At 35.8% G+C, this 24,329-nt stretch overlaps 1 protein-coding gene and 1 long non-coding RNA gene across 2 annotated transcripts in view; one reads left to right on the forward strand and one right to left on the reverse strand.

Annotated features, from left to right (window-relative positions):
- The first annotated feature begins 526 nt into the window (after nucleotides 1-526).
- Nucleotides 527-24,329, forward strand: part of LOC134798445 (uncharacterized) — a 49,466-nt gene continuing 25,663 nt past the window's right edge. The window contains exon 1 of the mRNA XM_063770886.1: nucleotides 527-702. Coding sequence (XP_063626956.1) covers nucleotides 573-702 — 130 coding nt within the window. The 5' untranslated portion in view covers nucleotides 527-572. The remainder of the gene's footprint in view (nucleotides 703-24,329) is intronic.
- LOC134798467 (uncharacterized) lies at nucleotides 4,789-9,179 on the reverse strand. The gene is made up of 2 exons (XR_010145186.1): nucleotides 8,115-9,179; nucleotides 4,789-7,686 (listed from the first exon to the last, which is right to left on the reverse strand). It is a non-coding gene; the product is annotated as an uncharacterized LOC134798467 (long non-coding RNA).

The raw sequence follows: 24,329 nt of genomic DNA on the forward strand, positions 1-24,329 counted from the left end.
AAATGTACTATATTATGTACTATTACGAGATAGGTAAATATATCATAATTCATAAGTAATTTACTCGCAAGATCGTAGGTTATAATCTTATAATAATTTAATTAAAACATTGCAGACCAAGGAGATCGTGTATTTTTAGGAATTATCAAGCTTAATTTGACTCTATTTACCTCGCAAATTTATTTATAATATAATTGACATAATTGTACCTTATTAACCACCTCCGTAATTGAAACAACCACTTATCTCACCTCAATCACCAACCTGGCTAACTAAGACTCTGGGTAAGTGGAATACCTCTTTAAGCGAGACAAATTTGCTTGCCCCTCGAGGTCCCACTTATCGAGGTTTTACTGTATATGAAAACAGACGCCTGTTCCACCTCACACAACATACTTTTGTGTGAGGTTGTATGTTACAAGCGCCGTATGTAGACTTTGCTTGATAACAATAACTTTTTCAATACCAAGGAGTTAATAACTTATCTTAGAAAAAGATAAACCTGTCACTCTGACATTGACATTATCGAAGTGTTTATTCATCATTTATCTATTTGCAATTTATTTTTAAAGATGGATTTAAAGTCGGAACCTTATCCAGAGCTGCAGCCTATAGAAGAGGTGGCACTGGACACCGTGGTGTCAGTTATGAACAGGGCTAAGGAGCAGCTAGGGGAACGGCAGACGCTGAAGGAACTTGCACGTAAACTTACCTACTTACTTACTTACTTGGTTGGCACGATGACCCAAAATGAGTCCTGGCCTCCAACACAAGAGCACGCCACTTTGATCGGTCCAGAGCGGTATCTCGCCAGCTTTCGCCGACGCCGAGCTCACGGAGATCTGCCTCCACTCTATCTGCCCAACGGTATTTAGGATGACCAACAGGACGGCGTCCAATTGCACGTAAAGTTTACCTCCTTTACCCTACTGGCTTCTACCCGCAACTTCATCTCCGTGAAATGATGATGATGATGGATAAAAACTATCCCAAGCTCTTCCCCGGGCCTCAAACTACCTCCATGTCCATACCATGCCCTCCCATCCCGAAGGCGTTATAATTATTCTCAAATCGATATCATAGATGGCGCTAAATGTCACAATCAGCCATTATGAAATTTTTATACTACATATTAAGATGGATTAAGAGATATTTAAAGTGTCATAAATTAAAATCATTATAAATGAAATACAAACATTAATAACAACACGAATTCAATGCAATAATTTACAAAATTTGAAACCACAATTATATTGCGACTGGCTACGTTATGAGCAACAGCGCAGGACAATTATGTCGAGCTGTCGAAGTAATATTGAATAATGTCACTAGATGGAGCCACCACGATTCTAGTAAGATCTACGATTCTAGTACCTAATCATTCCAAAACGAGTTTCTTTTCCTACGTTTTGATTTTCGTTTTAAGACATTATGTGAAGTTTGATTTAGATTAGAATATAATTATTCTATTCTAATTATTCTTAATGTAATCATTTGAGTTATAAATTTCGGAATTTAAGTACTTAGTATAAAATGTAAAAAAAATGGATCGGTGAATAAACATACCTAATTTAAACGAGTACCTACTTATACAAACAAACAAACAAACAAACAAAATTTACTTTATTCATGTAGGCCTAGCAACAAGCTCTTATGAATCGTAATTAATCTTAATCTAATTATCAGAGCACTTTTTTTTATTTTAAAGTAGGCCTGCCTGACGTTAAAATACAAATTAATAAACTCACATCACAGGGCGATGTCTTTCAAAACACATGAATGCTTTGTTTTTAAACATAATGCAAGTTTTTATTTCGCTTGGTGTCCAAGTCAAACGCGCATTTTACTCCTTTATTGACCGAAGCGTTTGCTAAGGTCTCCGTTTTAACTCGGGCCAAATTTCGTATGTTCGGACGTTCTCCTCGGTTCAATTCTCAACTGATTCTTATCAAATTTTGTGACCAAAATCTAGAATAAAATAGTTCTTTTTCGATTCGATTATTGAATTTTTTTTCAAAATGGCGGAAACAAATAGTCGTATCAATATAATAAGAGTTTTTTTATTCTTTTTGAGAGATATTTAGTGTTTGGCAAAAATGTAAAAATTAGTAACGCTGGTGTAGGTGGTATTTAGATAAGTAGGTATGTAGTACTCGAGAATAAGTAGCCAAATTTCGTAACTTTAGCTAAGTGCTATATTGGCGCATTTGGCAAACAATTGCTTTGATGCATAGAGGTACCTAGTTCGATCCCCAGTAAAGTGTGTGAACTTTTTGTAATTTTTTACACTTAAATTTTATATTATTTTATTTATATTTATTTTTTTAATCTTTATTGCAGAAATAAAGTACAAATGGCGGACTTAATGCCTAAAGACATTCTCAACCGTAAATTTTGTATTGTTGATTGATCAAGCGAGTGCAAAGCATAGGTACAATATTTTATTTAACTTTTTGTTAATTTAGTTTTTCCAAATTATTCTAAACGGCGTAGCGTTATTTTTTTATGCTCGCGAGGTCTACAGAGGGCCTACCGGAAACCACGTTGCTCACAGCGCCACTAGTTTATTAATTTCCTTAAGTTGTAAACAACGATCGGCTTTAACCGCGAAAATCGAAGTTTGTAAGACTTCGAGAGTTAGACCAAGCTAAATTGACAGGGATTTTGATAGCACAGACTGTGCAAGAGTTTTTTTTAATTCATAATTTAATAGAAGTTTGACGTTTAAATAACACTAATAAAATAGCTTGGTAGGACTGATGCCACTCTAATTACGATGAGTAAAATAGAAAGATGCCCATGCAATATTCGGTGTTCGCGGGTCGCGGGGCCTGCCTACCGCTGGGCCCGCTGGTATTCAGACGAACTTTTTTAACGGACGGACTCCGACAATTACTTACTGCACTCATGACTACGACGCGACGGGGAGTACGGGCCGATTTATACTCCAGTAAAGATACGGTTACGTTAAACATTAATTAGTAATAGGCAATTTTTTTTTTATTCCTGTTCTTTAGATCATTTTAAGATACTTTATTTTCGAATCCAACAAACTTTCTGTCCGGAAGTAGGTAAAAAAAAATAGTTAAAAAAAAGAGCCGTTCTTGTTTGTTAAAAATAGTAATAGTATTTTTAGTTCGTAAACGTGACGAAAATAATATTTATAATGAGTCGACAATGGAATCAGTCAAAATATTAACACGGAAAATAACTAATTCAATAAATGGCGGGGCCTCACGGATATACGTCGTAACTTGATATAAAAAAAAAGTAATAATTAGGTCTTTGATTGAATTACCATAAAACTACCTCATTAAGCTATTTATCCGAGAATCCGACATCAATATTATTTGTATCACTTGTATATATATTTACGCCTTAAACATGCTAGAAAAAATGGTTATAGATATAATTTCTTGCAGACTTTGTTCTGATAACGTTCAAAGTGATATTCAATACATAATCACACAAAAATATGGTCAATGTAATAAATATGTGCATTTTAACAAATTCGCTAAATGAAACTACCAAATTTGAACTCTTTGCGCTAATGCTAAGGATTACATTTCCTTGCGGCGCGCGGGGACAGTTTCAATGCGGGGCGGTGGCGGGAGTTCGTGCCAAGGACGCGTGGATAGTATGTAGGTAAGTATGTACTTACCTACAAGTTGCTATAAGTGACAGGCCAATTCGAACGTGCGCGGGCGTCTCGCTCGCACCAAATATTTGTGCGGCCAAGTCTGAGCAAAATGAACGCGCGCGTGAATGATAGCTGATTAAAAATAACTGATATCATTTCCAATATTATTGGTTGATGTTCAAATTATATTCGTAATTATATACGTCAATTATGACCCACTACAAAAATAAAAATTGCGCATGACTATCTATCGTTCTTATTTAATTTCAGAATGGCATAGTGTGGAGTGGCATTATAAAAGGAATACTTATTATCGTAGTCATTTGACAGTTTTGGTGACACTTTCACATTCTGTCACAGCGAAGTGTGTAGGCCCACTCTTTAATTTGATATTAACGTCTATCCAACAACTTTGTCAGTAGAAAAAGGCGCGAAATTCAAATTTTCTATGAGACAATAACCCTTCGCGCCTAAGCGTCTGTAGACTTTTTTTTTTCAACAAACGTATTATATTGACTATTTCGTGCTCTTTCAATTCATAGTTTACGTTCCATAATAAGTATAACATACTAAGTTCCATAATAAGTATAACATAGTATAATAAGAGTCGACGTGAAATATATGTTTACATTTTTGCACCTTACTCCTTTGCAATAAGGCGAAAAGTACGGCTTTAAAATGACAACGTTTTACACAAAAATAAAACGCTAATTAAATAACTTACCATATTCGGAACCTAAGAATAAATAATATTGAGAGTGGCAACACTGTCGTAGGGGGCTATTCATAAATTTAAGTCATTTCAAATTTGGGGAGGGGGGGTCTGGACATCGGATGATGGTAGCATGACGCAGGAGGAAACGGTGTCATTCGAAGCATGATTTTTTGATGATTTTAGGGGGGGGGGGACAAAAATCGTCAAAAATAGATGACGTCATGTATGGACAGCCCCTAGGTCGTATTGTCTTTTTCTAGCATATACCTCCCTCTCTCCCTCACACTCCTACCACACAGGCAGGTTGCTTTGTCAGTTATACAAGACAAATTTTCAAGTCATTGTCTCAAAATTATACATATTTGCACCATGCAGGATTAAAACATTAGGTTCCTATTTGTTAACTTATAGATTAGTAAATTATAAGACAACATTATTGGTAGCCATCTTTTATTGAACCAGTTCCAAATCCAAATTCAACCATAAACTAAAACCATAGACTATTACCATAACGTAACATTCCTCTCCTTCACAGAATTATAACTCAAAGAGTAAAGTAAGTATATAGGTATTATAACTACAACTATAACTAAGATTCAATTAGTCTCGACGGAGCCTTGACTATTCGGCCAGACCTCGTCTTATACAAATCAAGATTTGGTTCCGGAGTATCATTGATTCCAGTAGAGCTTTGACTCGCTTCACTTGTATCAATGAGCTCCTGAACATCAGTTTCTTCTGCTTCATAAAAGGATTCACAGTCGCTATCGTTACTATCATAGTTTATAACATAAGAGTTAGGATTAACAGACTCATTTTCAGTACAATTAGTTGACTCATATTCATTTATATTACGCAAATGTTGTCTGTTTCTCCTATATTGGCGACCTTGTTCATCCTTTACAATATAGGAACGAGGGAAGTCAGCCTTCTTTACAACACTTCCTTTTTGCCAGCGATCATCTGACATCTTTTTCTTAAACATGATACCCTGACCTATCTCTAATTCTCTTAGAGGTCTAGCAGTTTTATTGTAGTGGTTTTCAACCTTATGTTGCAACTCTTTATCTAAGAAATAATTTCTAGTATATATTTTAGGCTTTAAATAATTTGCAGACACAGGACAACGGTCATTAAGGTTCCGATTGAACAAAAGATTAGCTGGAGAAGGGCTATTTTCCTTCGGACTATTTCTGAAATTTAATAACGCTATATAAGGATCTGTGTTATCCTCTTTACATTTTTTTAGTATAGATTTGACAATTTTGACCGAAGATTCCGCTAAACCGTTCGACTTTGGGTAGTCAGGAGACGAAGTAATATGCTTAAAACCATATGCATCCGCAAATTCTTTAAACTCTTTACAAGAATACTGTGGACCATTGTCACTTACAATCTCTAAAGGACAACCATGTCTAGCTATCATAGACTTAATATTATTGATGATAGTCCTTGAAGACAATTCATTTAATCGAGCAACTTCAAAAAATTTACTGTAATAATCTACAACAACCAGATAGTATTGTTTATTAAATTCAAAAAGATCAGTGCCTAACTTTAGCCATGGTAGTCTAGGTATGTCATGAAATTGAATTGGTTCTTTAGTATTATTTTTCCTAAATAAGGCACATGTTTGACAGTTGTTGCAGAGTTCTTTAATTTGACTTGTCAATCCAGGCCAAAATAGAACGTTTTTAGCTCTCCGAAGACATGTATTTAATCCTAAGTGACCTTCATGAATAATTTCTAGCATCATTTTTTGTAATGCTACTGGTATCACAATAAGATTATTTCTTAAAATTATCTGGTCGACTAGGGACAATTCGTTGCGAAAATTCCAGAAAGGTTTTACTAATTCATTTAAGTTATTCTTAGAATTTGGCCAACCATTATGTATATAGTCTTTTAAACAGGACAATGTGGCATCCTCATTCGTTTTCATGGCAATGAGTTGTCGCTTGTCACTTGAAATAGGCAACGAATCTATCATGACCTCAACATGACAAACAATTTCTTTGTTGAACTCTTCATCAAATTCCTTCGTTTCATCATTCTTGTCAACTAGGAAAGAGCGACTGAGAAAATCTGATATATACATTTGTTTTCCAGGTACATACTTAACAGTAATGTCATACCCTTGTATTTTAAGCATCATTCTTTGTAGTCTTGCAGGTACTAAAGACAGGGGTTTTTTAAATAAAATTTCTAATGCCGAATGATCGGTTTCAACTAGGGTATGTTTTCCTAAAATATACTTATGGAATTTGATGCATCCAAATACAATAGCAAACATCTCGCGTTCAACCTGGGCATAACCTTTCTGACATTCAGTTAGTGCCTTAGAAGCGTGTGCAATAGGCTGTCTGTCTTGTAAAAGACAGGCGCCTACTCCTTCCGAGCTGCAATCTACCGAAACGACAACATCTTTATTACTGTCAAATAATTTAAGCGTGGGAGCGTTCGTTAATGCCTCCTTAAGTTTATTAAAAGCATTTTCATGAGAAGGAAGCCATTTAAATAATATGTCTTTTTTAAGAAGCTCGCGCAACGGGCTTGTAATAGTCGAGTAATTGTTGATAAACTTTGACAAGTAATTTGTCATTCCTAAAAATCGTTCAAGTTCTTTCTTATCATGAATGCATTTTAATTCGGAAATGGCCATTACTTTAATTGGATCAGGTTTAACCCCTTGGTCACTTACAATCATGCCAAGAAATGTAATTTCTCTACACAGAACTTGGGACTTCTCCCTATTGAATTTGACATTACATTCTTGAGCTCTTTTCAATACATTTAGTAACACTTTATTATGTTCTTCCACCGTGCTGGTATAAATTATTAAATCATCGACATAAAATTGTACATTATCAATATCACTAAAAGTCTCTTCCATGCGTTCCTGAAACGCTTCTGTTGACACGGAAAGCCCAAATGGCAATCGTTTATAGGAGTAGTTACCAAATGGAGTAGAAAACGTGCATAATTTTGAACTTTCTGAGTCAAGCTGTACTGTCCAAAACCCACTGCTACAGTCAAATTTAGAAAAATACTTAGAGCCTGATAACTTATCCAGTATGTCATCAACCGTTGGCAATTGCTTGTGTTTTCTGATAATGAATTTATTTAAGTACCGAGGGGTCCGAGGGTCAATACATACGCGTATTTTATTGTTCTTTTTTTTTATTACAACAGTTGAGTTGACCCACTCCATCGGATCCTCATTTTTGGTGATTATTTGCTGTCTCACCATATTGTCCAACTCGTCCTTAAGGCTCTGTCTTAGTGCTATAGGGACCCGACGAGGTGGATCGGCTCTGGGGATTGCATTTTCCTGTAAAACAATTTTATAGGGTTTTTTAAAACAGCCTATACCATTGAACAAATTAGTATACTCTGACATGATTCTATTTGTGTCAGTGTTATTCGAGACATTTATAGTATGAACCATGTTTCTAGTGACTAATTTAAGTTTCATGCAAGATCTTAGGCCTAAAATTGTCATACAATCTGTGCTCACAATAACAAAATCAATGTTATCAAACTTTCCATTCTTGAGATAAGATTTAATGGTGCACACACCTTTGACAGGTATGCACTTATCATGAAGTGTCACTAATTTAATGCGCTTAGTAACTATAAATCTCTCATCAAGGTTCAGCGACTTATAAGTAGCTAAGGACATGCAGTTTACCTGCGCACCAGTGTCTAGTTTGACGTTTATAGACTTATTATTTATAATCATAGACTCAATCCACTCACATTCGCATTCACACTCACTGTTGATACAGCCAACGAAGAAGGACTCCTCGCTGTCGTCTTCAACCTGCTTCTCTGTTATGGCTGCAACCTGTTTGTTTCTGCAAACCTTCGCAAAATGATTAGGAATACCACACTTCTGGCACTTGCAACCTATAGCTGGGCATTGATGCGTGCGATCCCAGTTATTGCCGCAGCGATAGCATTTTCTTGTCTTGACGCTTCTTGTTTTTGAAGTATTGACATTGTTGACGTTATGTACTGGCGAAGTGCTGACGTTGAGCACGGAGGTCGCACCTATCTCATTCGTTAGTTCCGTAACTTGCTTTTGAGACAATTCCGCAGCTCTGCACATGGTGATGGTCTTCTGCAGCGTCAGATCCTCCGTGCGCAGAAGCCTCTCCTTCATAGCAGTATTAGCTAGACCTATGACGATAACGTCTCTCACGAGTTCCTCTCTCTTGTCACTGAAGTTGCATGTCATACTTCTGTTCTGAAGGTCAGTAAGGAAATCGTCGAAGGACTCTGTAGCTCCTTGTGCCCTTGTAAAAAATTTGTGGCGTTGCATCGTGATGTTAACTTTAGGAATGAAATATGCATTAAATTTCTTTAGGACTTCTACAAAGGTTTGCTTTGGCTCCAAATTAAACGAATTGTATATTTCTACACCCTTATCACCCATGTTATGGAGCAGAAGAGCTGTTTTACGGTCATCGGAAACAGCTTCAAGGTCCTCGGCAAGAAGAAATATTTTAAATTTTTGGACCCACAATTTCCAATTCTCTTCCATAGAATCCGTGAATTCTAATGGTCGTATGTATGAGTAAGCATGTCCCTGCTTGTGTTGTGGACATTGTAATGCCGGCGAATTTGCCGCATCTGGTGAAATTTTACTTGACTCACCCATTTTGGTATTTCACATTTATTATTTTATACTTGTGACACCATATTTGTTAACTTATAGATTAGTAAATTATAAGACAACATTATTGGTAGCCATCTTTTATTGAACCAGTTCCAAATCCAAATTCAACCATAAACTAAAACCATAGACTATTACCATAACGTAACAGTTCCGAATAGAGATACACCGGATATTCGGTTACTATCCGGTATCCTATCTCGCCCTTATTTATACTAAAATAAGGGTACTAAATAACTATGCTTGATATCGGAATATAATCGTACTCGATTATTATTTTAAAACAATTTAAACGTTCCATTCACTAGCTCGTGCACTAATTTCGTACCTAGTGATAGACCTATATACCGCGCGAAAGTTCATTACGAAACAGGCCAAAACTTCCACAATGCGCACCTGAAAAACCTGAATATTTCCGCGGGCCGAATATTCGGCGGCTGAATACCGAATATTCGGCCTATGGTCAGGCCGTACATCCGGTATCCTGTATGCGGCCAAACAACTATCCGTTGCATCTGTAGTTCCGAATATGATAAGTTATTTAATTAGCGTTTTATTTTTGTGTAAATGCTGTCATTAAACAGCTGTACCGATATTCGGAACCTAAGAATAATATTGAAACATGTTTGTTATCGCCTGGTGGTAGGAAGACGCCAAACCAATGTGATTATACATATCCTATGATATACTTATTATGTGTATGGGGCTATTCATAAATTACGTCATTTCAAATTAGGGGGGGGGGGGTCTGGACATCGGATGACGGTAGCACGACGTAGGAGGAAACGGGGTCATTCGAAGCATGATTTTTGGATGATTTTAGGGGGGGGGGGGTCCAAAATTGTCAAAAATCGATGACGTAATTTATGGACAGCCCCTATGTAATATAATTATATTATGAGTGTTTAATTAATTATGTAGTACGTACACCCTTTATTGTAACACCTGTGAGGAGAGAGATATTTAGTAAAGTATACAATTTGATAGGTACATTTTGTAAAATTAACATTTATTGTATTTATTTATTTATTTCAAATAACAAATTGCACCTTACAGCTAATGCCAAAGCGGCACAATTTGGAACACATTAACAACATAAAGCATTTTTAACATTATTTATAACAATACAATATATAGCTAAGACACATGTATTCATTATGGTATGCTACTCTTAGGCATCTCTCTTTCTAATATCCACTTGCACTTTCACATCACTATTCCGGATCGTTTTTATTTGCTAAATAATTAAACGGACAACTGTAGTACATTGTAGGAGAGGACGGAAAACCGCTAAAAGATGGACGAGTGAGTTTGAGGGCCGACACGTTGGTGGAGGCCCTCGAATAATACGACTCCATCTTTAGCGTTTCCGGCCGAGGCATTACATAGTGCTTTTCACGACTACTGCGAGGAAATAAGGAAACATTTGCATAACTATAAGTACTAGCACGCGATTTCTCTGGTAGCAAATTACTAGCCACTGCCTGTGCTGTCTCTTGAATTTCGGTAGGCGTCAGCGTAAGAATATCATTTTCTTCACTAGAAGAACTCATTTTTATAGCGAGCGTAGATACGTGTTTCTTATATTTTATAGTACTATCCAATTCAGTGATAATTTTCCGATCCCGCCTTTTTTCTTTTTTATCACATTTAAGAGGCGTTTTTATGTTGTTTGCTTCAAACCGACTCTAAACTTAGAAGCGTTTTTGCTAAAAAACCACAAACAGCTACAAAAGTAAAAAACGCCTTAAGCGTGAATCGAATGAACTGACTGAATGAATGAATAGTTTGACATTTCGTTTTTTTTTAAACAAGAAATTGGTCCTATAAATAACCTAAATTTATTTTTGAAGGAAAAAGTTGCGCCAAAAAAGACCTTTTATTGATTTTTATGTTTTAAATTATACTCATTGCTGTAGCGAACTGTCACCAATGACAGATGATGATAATAATGAAACATTGTAGTAGTGGTGGTTCAGGTGCTACAGCTATTGCCTACTTTCCAGCTTGGTTTTAGACCATCTATTGCCACATTTCCGAACAGTGGCGTGAAAAATTTAATTATTTATTTCGCACCAGCTCGGAAAGGCTTACTTTGCACTTCAAAAACTGAGAGCAAAGTTTCATTTTATTCACAAATGAGGCAAAGGAAACAAATGCAAATTTTGAGTTGTTTTCTTATGTTTGCTGGTAGAATTGACTTTTAAATCATAAATATTTAATAAAATTCATTTGTGTTTGATTTTGTATGATATTTTTACATTTAATATTTGCTTTGGGTTGGTGTGGTGAAACATTTTGTGTTTCACTTGGGGCAAATTTTGTTTAACCCTCGTGCTTTGAAACCCTCGCAACGCTCAAGATTCCATGTTTCGAATGTTTTACTTGCTCAAGTATCAATATTAGCACGAGCGGTTAAACAACAACTTTGCCCCCTTGTAAAATAAATAACTATTTCAATATAGTCATCTAAACTGAGGTACAAATTCAAAAACTCACCAGCAGTTTAGCTTCACGACCTTCCAGATGGAAAAAGAGCAAGCCAATGACTTGAAAATTTGCCTTGTATAACTGACAAAGCAACCTGCCTGTGTCGTGGGAGTGTAGGAGCGAGGGACGTATATGCTAGAAAAGGGCAATACGACCTACGACAGTGTTGCCACTCTCAATTAGAAATGCAATGGATAGTTGTTTGGTCGGATACCGGATATTCGGTATCCGACCGCCGAATCTTCGTCCGGCGGAACAATAAAAAAAAATCATTTATTTCAGACCTAAGTTCATACACTTACACCAAAAAACTAATTAACTACAAACTAAATTTAACAATACCTACATTTCGGTTTTTAGGTGCGCATTGTGCAGGTTTTAACCTGTTTCGTGGTGAACGTTGGCGCGGACTCATTTCTATGTTCGAACTGAGTCGGTACCTACGCGTGCAAGTGAGTGGATGTTTAAATTGTTTTGAAATAATAAACGAGTAATGTACAATATGACCGTGACTGTTTCTTAAATCCAATTTGTTTACTCTGAATTCAAGCAAAGTTACTATCTGGTATCCGGCCGGGTATATTATTCTGAGGTTCCAAATATCGGTACAGTTGTTTAATTTGGAGATTGACCCCAATTTCATTTCTGATCAAATCGGTCGATTTGATCATCCCGTCTGGACTTCACTTGACAGCCGTAACACATTACCGCGCCGTTCAGGGTCACGGTGCGCCAAACCATAGCCTGATGTCATGTAGGTATGTATAATGTACTTAGTCCAAAATTATGTTATTTACTAATTATGTTATTTATATGCATTAAACGTTAAATCTGAACCAACTCGATTACTATTCTATAGTGAAACACATTCAGCTTGACTAGAGACCTGACTTTTATCTCGATATCGTAATTTTCTAGCGACAAGTCCATTATCTATACAAAACTGTCGCAAAAATGTTATCGCTTGTATATCGTGGTACAGGATAGGATGGAGCCATATACTTTACTACTTGCTTGCAAGTATCGTAATTAAACAGTGCTAAGTAGTTAAATACGCGCAATGTATTTTTATGTCATAAATAATGTATTTATTTAATGTTAATTTAGTATTAATTATAGTATGTATATTGTTTTATCCACAAATATGAATAATTGTAGTTAATTTACCAATAAAACATAATTTATACGGCCACAAATAAAATATTAAATGCTTCTAAAGTCTGTTTGGTTATTTCTACATGGAAACGAAGTCATTTCAAATTATAAAAACATTCACTGAACACCTTATTGCCGCCTGCAGTCACCGCTCGCCGCTCAGCTATTCGCTGTCGTTAATACCACGGCCTTACGTTTTATGACACTGAGTCGCGTCAGGGGAGCGACACGGTTCGGTGCGCTTGCGTTCAGTCGAGTTTTGGAATATTACTGCAAATTTTTGTTGTTTGTTAATTTGTTGGTTATTGTTGTTTGTTAATTTGTTGGTTATGGTGTCGACTTTTATTGCCCTAGTCGCCAAATGATGTTACTAGTGAAATTTTAACCGACACCACACGGTAAAAAAAAGTTTAACAATAATTACTTAATTAAAAATCGAATAAAAACGGTATTTCTAATACATAACTTATATTTTTTGCTATTCAATTAAAGAGTACTAACAAAATCCTAACTCAATTAATTAGTGCAAATATTTTAAGGTTTGCGATTCCTGCTCGGCCTTGCGTCGCAAGGTGCCCGGTACCACTGTATTGCAGCAATAATTAGAAATGCTTACTTTGGGGAACATTAGCAACTGTCGTTTTTGATAATTACATTTTAGTGGTGAGGGGTGGTACTTAAATGACCGCTATCGAAACCTTAAATGGTTTAAACTTATAGGCGCGAAGATTTGATTTCCCTAAGAAAATTTTAATTTCGCGTCTTTTTCTGCTTTCAAATTGGGTGTGTGTCAGTATAATAGCCCTATATAATTGGCCTATTATTGTATTAAATTTAACGCGCACGCAAAGACGGAAAGCCTGCAATTACGTAAAATTTACTTTCTTATTTACAGCACTCTTGCCCAGATTAAAGCTGATAATTAGTTCGAATCTAGTCTCCCATATTTTTTACGTTCACTGGTACATATGTTTTGACCGAGTAAATAGTAAATATACTAAATACTTTTTTAAATATTCGCGCTCGGGGCGATGGAAGTTTCATCGTTCCGTCGCCCCGCTCCATGCAACGACCAATCGCGTTAGCTCGCTGGCTCGTGCGCGGCAACTTTAAAGCAACGATAACGTTTTTGATGGTTTTTTGTGTTACGAATCATATTTCAAGCCGATTTTTACAGTATTCGACGAAAGAGAACTCATAATGAAAATCCCATATGATATTGATCTATTACCATTTTTAACCAGGCAATTAATGCATAACCCCATAAAACCTACCATACGGTATTATTTAGTGTACGATTAAATTGCAACGCTTGTACTTATTGTAATTTGGAAATAATGAGAGAAAAAGTAGCCTATTACCATTTTTGAGGACGGAAATATACTGAATTTAATAATAACCGTAGGTTACTTACTTTAAATGTAGGATACAGAATTATTTTTTGTGTGATTCATGCTTAATGTCATAAAGCAAATATTTCTCTATGAGTATAAATTTAAAAAAAAATATTAATATTTTTTACAAACTTTCTGTGATTTTTTATATTTTTTCATTTTTTTTTAAATACCTAAATGTAATATATTTATTTGGATTATGTGTCGACGTAATCACTAGATTTATTATCTGTCCCATACACCGAAAATTTCAGCTATTACTAATTATTTCCATTCCGCCATACTAGCCGAGCGTACCTTTCTTGGCCTAAGCGACCAAAACTGCACACTCAAATTTATAAGGTGCGTCTGTGTGCGTAAGTAAACTACTATACAACTAGGTACATACATAGGCGAGAACGCCAGTCATGCGTGCCGTCAGGGGGGTGTCACTACGCAGTTTAGAAGCTCTACCATGAGTTCCGTGAATGACAGTCGATAGTGAGAAAGTTAAGGAAAATGTATGGAGTAATTGTACAGTGCCTCTACCGGTTACCTAAAGAACTAAAAATTACAATTGGTACCATGAGTTACAAACGTTTTCACGTGAGTTTTCCATACGTGTCTAACTTCACACCTAAAACGCTCTCTTTCTAATTATATAATGAAAACTGAGCCAATATTATTCTACGTAAATACTTTACGCGAATAAACGTGACAAATGTCATCGAAAAATACGTGCGTTTCCGACGTGACATTTCTGTCAACTTGTAAACACAACAAATACACAGATTTTTCACGACTTTCCATGCAATTTTCAACGTAATATGTATTAATTTATAGCAGTACGTGAACTTCAAGCAAAACTTTAAGGCATAAATCAATTAATAGATCGAAAAAAGGCTGATTTAGTACAAAGGTATTGAGTTATACTTGACTTCACCTATACTATTTCTACTGTTTAGTTATGTACATTTGCGAAGATCACTTTGCTTACGAGCAGTTTTCGCTTTTAGGCAAGAACCTATTGACTGAAAACATCATATCCATGAAAACCCGGATGGCATCCAGAGCTAATACATGCAAGCAAGAAGATCGTCCGTCGTTCGTATGCATGTAGAAGTTACATAATAATAATTATGGCTCAATACAAGGAGCGGTACATAGACATGTTGCTGTTCTTGTTGCTGGGTGCACATAACACATAGTAAGAACATACCGCAAGACCTATTATAATATGTACACAAGAATTCCTACGTATTTTATCAAGTATTATTATCTTAAATAAAATAAAACATATATACAAATGTTCTGTGAGTTTATTTATTTTTCTTTACTAAGTGTAGTATATTTTCCGATGTTCAAGTTCTTGTGTTTGGTAGGTAAGTAATCGTTTTTCATGTCAATTTGGTAACCGGAAATATAAAAGTTTCTTCAAAAACTTTTGCTGGTGGTTCAGAATCTGAAAATTTAAATAAGGTTTAAACACATGTACTGCCATAAAACCCGCTGCGTGGGTTCATTTTGTATTGGAAATGGGGCGCACTGAAAGTATACTCGAGATCATTTACTATAAAATTAAGATCGCTATTAAAGTCATACGTAGGGTCTGTGCGGAAAGAGAAGAGTCGTAGGCATAATGTTTGTATGGGCTCCCCTACATTTCACGACTCTTCTCTTTCCGCACACTCTATTAGATAATGTTACTTAGCAGTAGGAGACGGCCGCTGTCATGATACGGACGGAAGCGGACCATAATATAATACATACCTATTTTAATATTTTAAGATTTCTTCTCATGTGTGTACTATATTCATCATACGTAATATGTAGCCAAAAGTAGCCTGTATAATCGCGCCGTATACTTTGCTTCCTATTTTTTAACACGCAAAGTTATAATTTTAACTCGATTATTAATGATGTATACGTAATTATCATATTTTGCAATTTTTTTCTTGAATACTTACAATATACATTTTATTTTATACATTGTTTACCTAACATTGATGTGTTTATTATTTTCGTAACTATGGCAACGTCAAATCTTTAAAAATTGTAGAATGAAGGTTGAGTCCGTAACAAAGTGACAAAATAGGTCTTAGAGCATTTAATAACTGGAGTGGCCCTGGCCATTGAGTGCTTACTGTTAGGATTAGGTTTCCAAGCAGGAAAGAAAAGCTTGTTTTAACACCAAATAATGTTGATTAATCTCAAGCAAAACTACATAGTAATGGCGTCTCACACAAGAAAAAAGAACACCTAGGTACATTTGTTTTATATTGAGAACCGAATAAATCAAATACATAGTCTATACTCTTTATTTTTTTTGTTGACCTTAACAAAAACATGCCGAAAAACATGCACAATTTGACGTCCCCTCCCCCGCAAAAATCGGAAGACTGTTTCGTAAAGAAAATGACAGCGATGACTTCTCCTTTCTCAATGCTCTAAGTGGAGGGTAGAGGTAAGGAATACAATCTCCATGTAATTAATTTATTGAAAAAGTGTCCGTCAAAAACCTTAAGAGGGAAGTATACTACGTAATCGTCCATACAAAAAGAGAAAACGTTTTTCCACTTCTAAATATTTTCCATTCTCCATGATTTTAGTACGGTATTGACACAATGAAAAACTAGGTTTATGGGTTTTCTTTTTTTCGCTACTCTGGAGAGCTTTAGAACAATTATAATAGCTGACAGCGTGCCCAGCTTTTGCAAATATTCTCCCATAAAGGAGTTTTCCCATAAAGTCATAAAGGATTCTCCTTACCTCTACCCTCCATTTTGCTAAGTTCAGATTTCGATAGGTAATTTACCGTTTACTCGTACTAATTAAATAATAATTCTTGCTCTTTTTTTTAGTATACTTAGAAAGGGACAGTATCGTTTGGAGTGGAGTGAAGTTAGGCACATAAGACCGTAAAGAAACGTAAAACTTGACATACGGCACGTTTACTCACTGAAAGTAAGTGAAAAATACTCTGCCAACTGATGGTAGAGGCTCAGGTACATTTGGCCGGCGCGCCGCGCGGGCGCCGTATGGCAGTGGGCTGCCGCTCGGCTCGCACGATGTGGCGCTCGCGCAAAATTGAAAATACACAATGGCTTCGAAACCTATATCTCGATCTAATCCGTATAAAAGATATTGTTGTTATTGTACTGTTTACGGATGTCTGTAGAAGAAGGAAGTAGAAATAACATTATATTAAATTCCGGACGATATTGAAAGGTGAATTTAAACTTTAAAACATAACATAAATACTAAGTACTTAATCAAATTCGATTCGATAACTAATTCGTTTTGTTTGCATAAAACTAAAGCGCTTTAGACCAATTTAAAATGATTATTGGTTGCCCAAAACAATATTAGGAACTGACCAACATATTTTTAAATAAAGGAATACGGCTGTGGCATACCTACCTACCTACTTCCGTAAGAATCAGACATACTCTCTCCGGATAAAAAAAGATATGTTTACAGAATCAACGTTTGTAATTCGTAGTATTCGTACATATTAATCTTAAAAATAATAAATCGGTAGGTATAGGTACAAAAACTTGTCAAGTTTCAACCCTGTGCCGACGCTCACAGCTCGGTCATAAAACTGCGACGCGCAAGCGGCGCAAGGCAGATTCACGGTTCGTGCGCGGTTACGTAGGTATATAAGTTTCAATTTTGCTTGCAGGCGGCGAGTATAGGTATAATTTTATACCTAAATTGACTTTTGTGAACGAGTGAATTTTCTGTACGGTAGTACTATTAGTTATTCTGTGGTGCCGTCATTTGCCCTCCTATTCTAACCAGACTTATTTCTAATAGGGGCGACAGGAACAGCATGCACGGTTTGAAATGAAACTGGAGTCGGTTAGTGGTGCACCGCGAAAGACCGATCCTTAGGCTTATGATACACTTGTAAGTTTTACTTACGTAAATAGGGACACAGCTATACTACAGAATGAGATATAAATATTGTTATCGCATTCTACCAAATACCTTTGTCCCTACTTACCTAAGTTAAACTTACAATTGTATCTTAGGCTTTATTGATACCTGCGACTTACGTCAAATTTAAAACATTAACTAACTATTAAGTAGGTACATACGTTGTATATTCATTCGGAAAATTATTAAGCGCGTTATATGCCTGTAAATATTTGTTTTTAGAGCAAATAGGAGTATAGTGTTTTTGAATTTTAAAATACTATGAAATAAATTGTGTTATTGCCTTTTGTACGAAAATGCAAATTTTTAACATGAAGTAAATTTTTAATAAATAAATATTATAGGGACATTCTTACACAAATTGACTAAGTCCCACGGTAAGCTCAAGAAGGCTTGTTTTGTGGGTACCTACTCAGACAACGATACATATAATATACAAATACTTAAATACATAGAAAACATACATGACTCAGGAACAAATATCTGTGCTTATTATACAAATAAATGCCCTTACCGGGATTCGAACCCAGGACATACGGCTTCATAGGCAGCGTCACTACTCACTACCCACTAGGCCAGACAGATCGTTAACCTTTATCTTGGCAGGGATCAAATATCTTAAATATGTATTTTTTTTTTAGATTTGGTCACCTATTGAGCATACTAGACTATTCAAAAATAAAGAAAAAATCCAATATTTTCCAGTTTCGGAAAATCATATGTATCATATTTGATACAATGCCAATCCCTCGACATACTATTTAGAAGAAAAATGTGGGTTTTAATAAAAATAAAACATGTAATGCATCAGAAATCATCATTTATTGCTAATTAAACCCAATCTAAAGCATCAGATGACTATTACACCTGTAAATATAAATTATATCTACGAATACCTGAACACATTCATGGAAGAAAAATTTGATCCCGTAAAGTTACAAAAAAGTCGCCAACAAAAAGTTGTGTAAAATAGGAAAAGTAAACAAATAATTAAAGAGTAAAAAAGAAAATATACTTAGGAAGCATTTTTTGCCATAAACATATTTTTCCGCGCTACAGGCTACGGCGTAGTAAACCTATTTTGATGACAACTTGGCAATGTATTAAATGTAATACAATACTTTTGATATGACTTCTGAGTTCTTGGCAATGTATCAAATATACTACATAACAGTTTCATGTAAATATTCTGTGTATTAAATGTTTTTAGATTAGACCACAATGTAAATATTTATGCCCTAACAGATAGTAAATGCATCAAAATGTAGATTATGGAAAAATATATAAGTACGTATCTAAGAAATAAGTGCCAAACTTTCAGTGCGAAACGAAATCTGTTGTTTCCGCGGCGCCATGTTGATTATTACTAATTAATTTAAAATGACACTTGTGTCCATTTTTTTTTTCTATCATAAAGGAGCTAGGGTAGCTCGACATATTAATGGAAAAATATTTTATTAGATAATAAAGTGAACCTGCTAGATTTTTTAAAGTTCCACGTATCACGGGTGTTACAATGCCAAAATAAGGGTTAAGAAATCGGTTAATAGTTTGAATGGATTGGCAAGAACCAGAACAATTAATGAACAAGAATATTTTTTCTTTATTTAATGGAGTAAAAGGGGCATTAAGATTATTCCGATACCTAGATTTTTCGGTGAGTTGAGCTGAGCATAATGAAATGAACTCGAAAGTTAAAAGTTGATTGTTTTCTAAAAAGAAATCCTAATTACACTTACAACTCTTTTTTAATTTTCAATATAAAAAAAAATCGACCCCTCAAGAAGGTCAAGGTTACTTTTTTGAACGTCCTCTTACTAAACATATAATAAGTAGGTAGGTATACAAATTAAACTAACCTAATTTCTGATTCGGGAGGCCCTATCATCGACATCGAAATTTCTTTAAATTTCGCTCGTTATGGTAGTCCCTCTGATGTTTGATATCATAACAAATTAAATAGGTACCTACCTTACCTAACTTTCCTAAATCATTGATACACTTTAACCGTATTGTTTCAATTTTCCGTATAAATTATAAGTCATTCAAGATTTACCTCCGACGTTTCGAGGACGGCGTTGCCCCGTCGCCGCCGTCAACGCCGTCCTCTTCGGACTTCGGAGGTAAGTAAATCTTAAAACTTAAATACCGTAAAACGGGGTCAACAGAAATCGCGGGGTGAATAGAGAAATTTTGAACTTTTTCTTTCAAGTTGTTATATTTAAAAACATACATCTCTAAAATTAGATTTTTTGGAATGCGTATATAGTAGACTATTTATTCTCTACATTGATACCAAAAGAACTTAATCAAACTGCCTAAAAGTTAGATTTTTTTGACTCTAAAGTAAGGTCTCGCCGAGGTAAGAAATGAAGCCTGTCTGAACTTTGTTCTAGCGGTAAATGTTTTGACATTAACTAAGTAAAAGTTAGCTAACCTGGTAATATAGTATCTGTACCTAGTACCTAAATAATAAATAATATCACTAATTTTCTCTATAATAAAGCATTTTTTTGCAAAAAACCAATAACAAGCAAATTTACGTGATAAAGGGGTCAGTGGACACGCATATGGAGTGAACAGTTACGCCATAGGGGGTGATTAGATACAACAAAGGGGTGTAAAGACACGCCTTGGGGGTTAAAAGACACGAGAAAATAATTTTCTGTCAAATAGCTGTTTAACAGATATATATACCATTTGCCAATAGAGTATCCACATAATAATGACCAAATTCGATGCCTATGACAACTAAAACTTAATATTTCTATTCACCCCTTTCTTGTGTCTATCGACCCCGTTTTAAGGATATGGAGAAAACAGGTAGTTTTCTTTGATTTTCTTGGTTCTTGGAATTAGGTTGGTAAACATTTTTTTCACAAATGCAAAATTGAAGAACTAACCAAGACTCAAAAAATGATATCAAAATTATTACTTTTCTCATTTGGATTATTGGCGAAAATCGTCGTTGAAGTTGAAAATCGTGTCTTTTCACCCCGTTTTACGGTACATGAATAAATTGTGAAAGTTTAAATAAGTATAGTGTTGTTCAAAATATACTTATCTAAAGTGATAAATAACCATTTACCCGACTACCTGGCTTGTCGAAGGTCACTGAGATTTTCTATTGTTTGAGTCGTGTATCCTTTTCGAGTTTAATGATAAGGAATTCGTTGTTAACCCATTTCTATTAGAAAATATGTTTATTTATATTCCTCGGACGGCTCGGACCATTACGTTCGCATGTTGTGATTTTAAATTTATTTGCTTAGTGTTTATTTTAGAACCTTCACCCACATTCATTAATATATTTATTATGGGTACTGTAATATAAAAATATTTCATTCATTTATTAAAATCAGAAACATTGTAGTAGGAAGTACCTAATATAAAATATAACACGAATCCCGGAATGCCCACTGCATATCCGTATCAGCAGAATGATTGAGGTCATTAACCCCGTGTGGCACCGACTTGCCTGATAACTGATTATTTCACTTGAAATTGGGATTAGGTATTAAGCGCTTATGACACTATACCCACATACTGAAACCGCAAGAGTGTGTAAACTGTCTAAGAAGACACTGCCATAGGTATTTAGGTATTTGTTGTAAGTGTTGGCCTTTCCTTTTTGACACAAAATGGTCATGGTCTTTTCTATTTGATAATAAATCTAAGACAATACCGCGTTATAATTATATATCTAGGTACCAATATAAATTTTTAATTTAATATGCGCATACTTTTTACTTACGATTTTATTTAACGAACGTTTCAAATAGTTTGTATCGGCGCAACCTTGGGCCTCTCAAGGCCATGTGCACGGCAACCAATGCAACGCTTAGCGCCCAGAATTATTTATTAAACCTGATCGTACCGCAATGCCTTGTTCTTTTTGCCCTAACGTGATGCGTAGGTACCTACTAGATAACTTCAATCCAGCATAAGAGTCGCTCTTTGAGCTTTGATTATGCATTATTGTGTATCTCAAAGTCACAGTTATGCTGGTTTACTCGAACGCTCGTCGTGCCGAAGCAAGGTAAGCGATAAGAACATGACCTGTGATTTGTAAGGAAACTTTGACCCCTTACTAAAGTACCCAATCAAACTTCTATTTACAATACAAAAAATGTAACCAAAAAAACAAAAATGTCAAATTGATTTCATAATCGTAAATTGACTTAAAGTATGTAAATAGATTTTAATTTTGTCGCCGATGTCTGAAACGCCATCTAGTAACAATGAACCTTAAAATGAATGTGATATGTAGGTTTAGTGCGTGAAAGCTACAACAGATGTCGCAAGAGAGGTGTTTCGACGCTATTTCAACTCATGTTTGTTGTAAGAGTTTTGTTAGCTCCATGCGCCATCTAGTTTGTCACTGTGAACTAAAAAATTAGCTACAAGTATAAGATACTTAGGACGGTGCGCTTTTTTAGTATGGGATTGGGTATCTGTACTAGTATTATATGATCTGTGGCCCCGTGCATGAATAAAATAAAGGGGACAGCATAGGAGCCGTCAGATTTTTGGCGCGAGGTATAAATGTGTCGTTTATGCTTCCGATGTAGCCCACAAGATGGCAGAACTTACTAGGCACAAAGAAACGTACCGTAGAGTACGGTAGATGGTAGCACTTGCTTTGGCAATGTACATGTGCACATATTTTTCCGATTCAGGCCACAAGATGGCAGACCCACCAACGCGCACGGTCCCTATAATACTGGATTGGAAGTTCTAACTTCTAACCGCTGTAGTAATGCGGCAACGACAGCAAAGGAAATAGACAGTAACATTACTCGGATAAACGCTGCAGCAGTAACATTGCAACAGTAACGCTATTGCAGTCGTATTCCGAATGTAACCTTTAAGCTGGCCATACTAACATTACTGGTTCAACTGCACAGGTAAAAAAGAATTACTCAAATCGGCCCACGGGTCTCGGAGTAATCGATGAACATACATAAAAAAAAAACATAGCCACAACCGAATACAGAACCTCCTCCTTCTATGAAATGGAAGTCGGTTAAAAAGGAGCGTATGTGGCATTCGACTGCGCAGTTTCCTAACCTTTACCTAAGTGCAGTTGAACTGTACAGACAAAGCGCAGTCGTACCTTACAGTGTATGGCCAGATTTATAGGGCAAATTTCAACTACATGAAAATAGACGTAACGTAACTTTTCCCACTATATCTTGTCTAGGTAGTATCATGGTATAATAATATACTCCGCCTGGTACTCCATTCCCGTCTTTTCTAGGTCACCTAACTGACACGGGCTTACGTCATCATGCGACAGCGCTATATGATAATATGCGATAGCGCTATATATAGCGGCCATGTTGTTGTGACGTAGCCCCGTGTCACTCTGGGAATGGAAGACCATGTTTTATTAGACTATGACGTAACGTAACTTTTCCCACTATATCTTGTCTAGGTAGTATAATAAATACTAATAAACCACGGCCCTCTGACAGGAGTCTGACAGGACCGGTGTAAACATTTTTGACGAGCTTGATTGCATGATTGGTGTTGTTATGTTGTGTCATAACAGGTAACCCTAGGTGACGTCAGTTATTATCCGATTAACAAAATTTGACCGCGCGAGCACGAAGCGGGAGCGTAGCGTCTCTGTTTCAACTTGGGCAAAATTGCTTTCTAAAGCCGACCACTGACTAACAGGCCGCCGGACGATATCGCCCTGTCAGTTAGAACAAAAATTTGACAGTTCCGAACAACTGACCGGCCGATATCGTCCGGCGGACTGTTAGTCAGTGGTCGGCTTAATGTTCGCGATTCGGGGTCGGTTCCATAGTAAAAGTTGCTCAATATCTTCCCAAAATCTCCCCTGGTAACGGGAATGCAGTTATTTTTTTGCCACCCTGTATACATATATTTTTTGTCGCTTATTCTGGGACTAGATGGTTCTGTGTAAAATTATCCTAATTAATTTAATTGAAAATCGTAACTAATAATCATTAGAAAAAAATAGAAAATAAATATTATAGGACAATTTTACACAGATATACGACGATATATATATATAATATACCCATATACAAATACTTATATACTTACATTGAAAACAGCCATAACTCAGGAACAAATATTTGTGATGAACACACAAATAAATGCCCTTTACCAAGGTCTTTGTTATAAGTACAAAAACACACCTGCTTGTGCTGGGGTATTAAAATCACACATGATTTATGAACCTCCATACCCATACATTTCGTTAAACCATCCAAGCTTCAATAAACTCAATAAACCCTAACAAATGCATAATTGTTTTAAATTGCCACAAACTATAGGGCTTCACACGTGAATCGAACCCGT

This window comes from Cydia splendana, chromosome 16 (genome assembly GCF_910591565.1).
Source record: "Cydia splendana chromosome 16, ilCydSple1.2, whole genome shotgun sequence".
Classification (NCBI taxonomy): Eukaryota; Metazoa; Arthropoda; class Insecta; order Lepidoptera; family Tortricidae; genus Cydia; species Cydia splendana.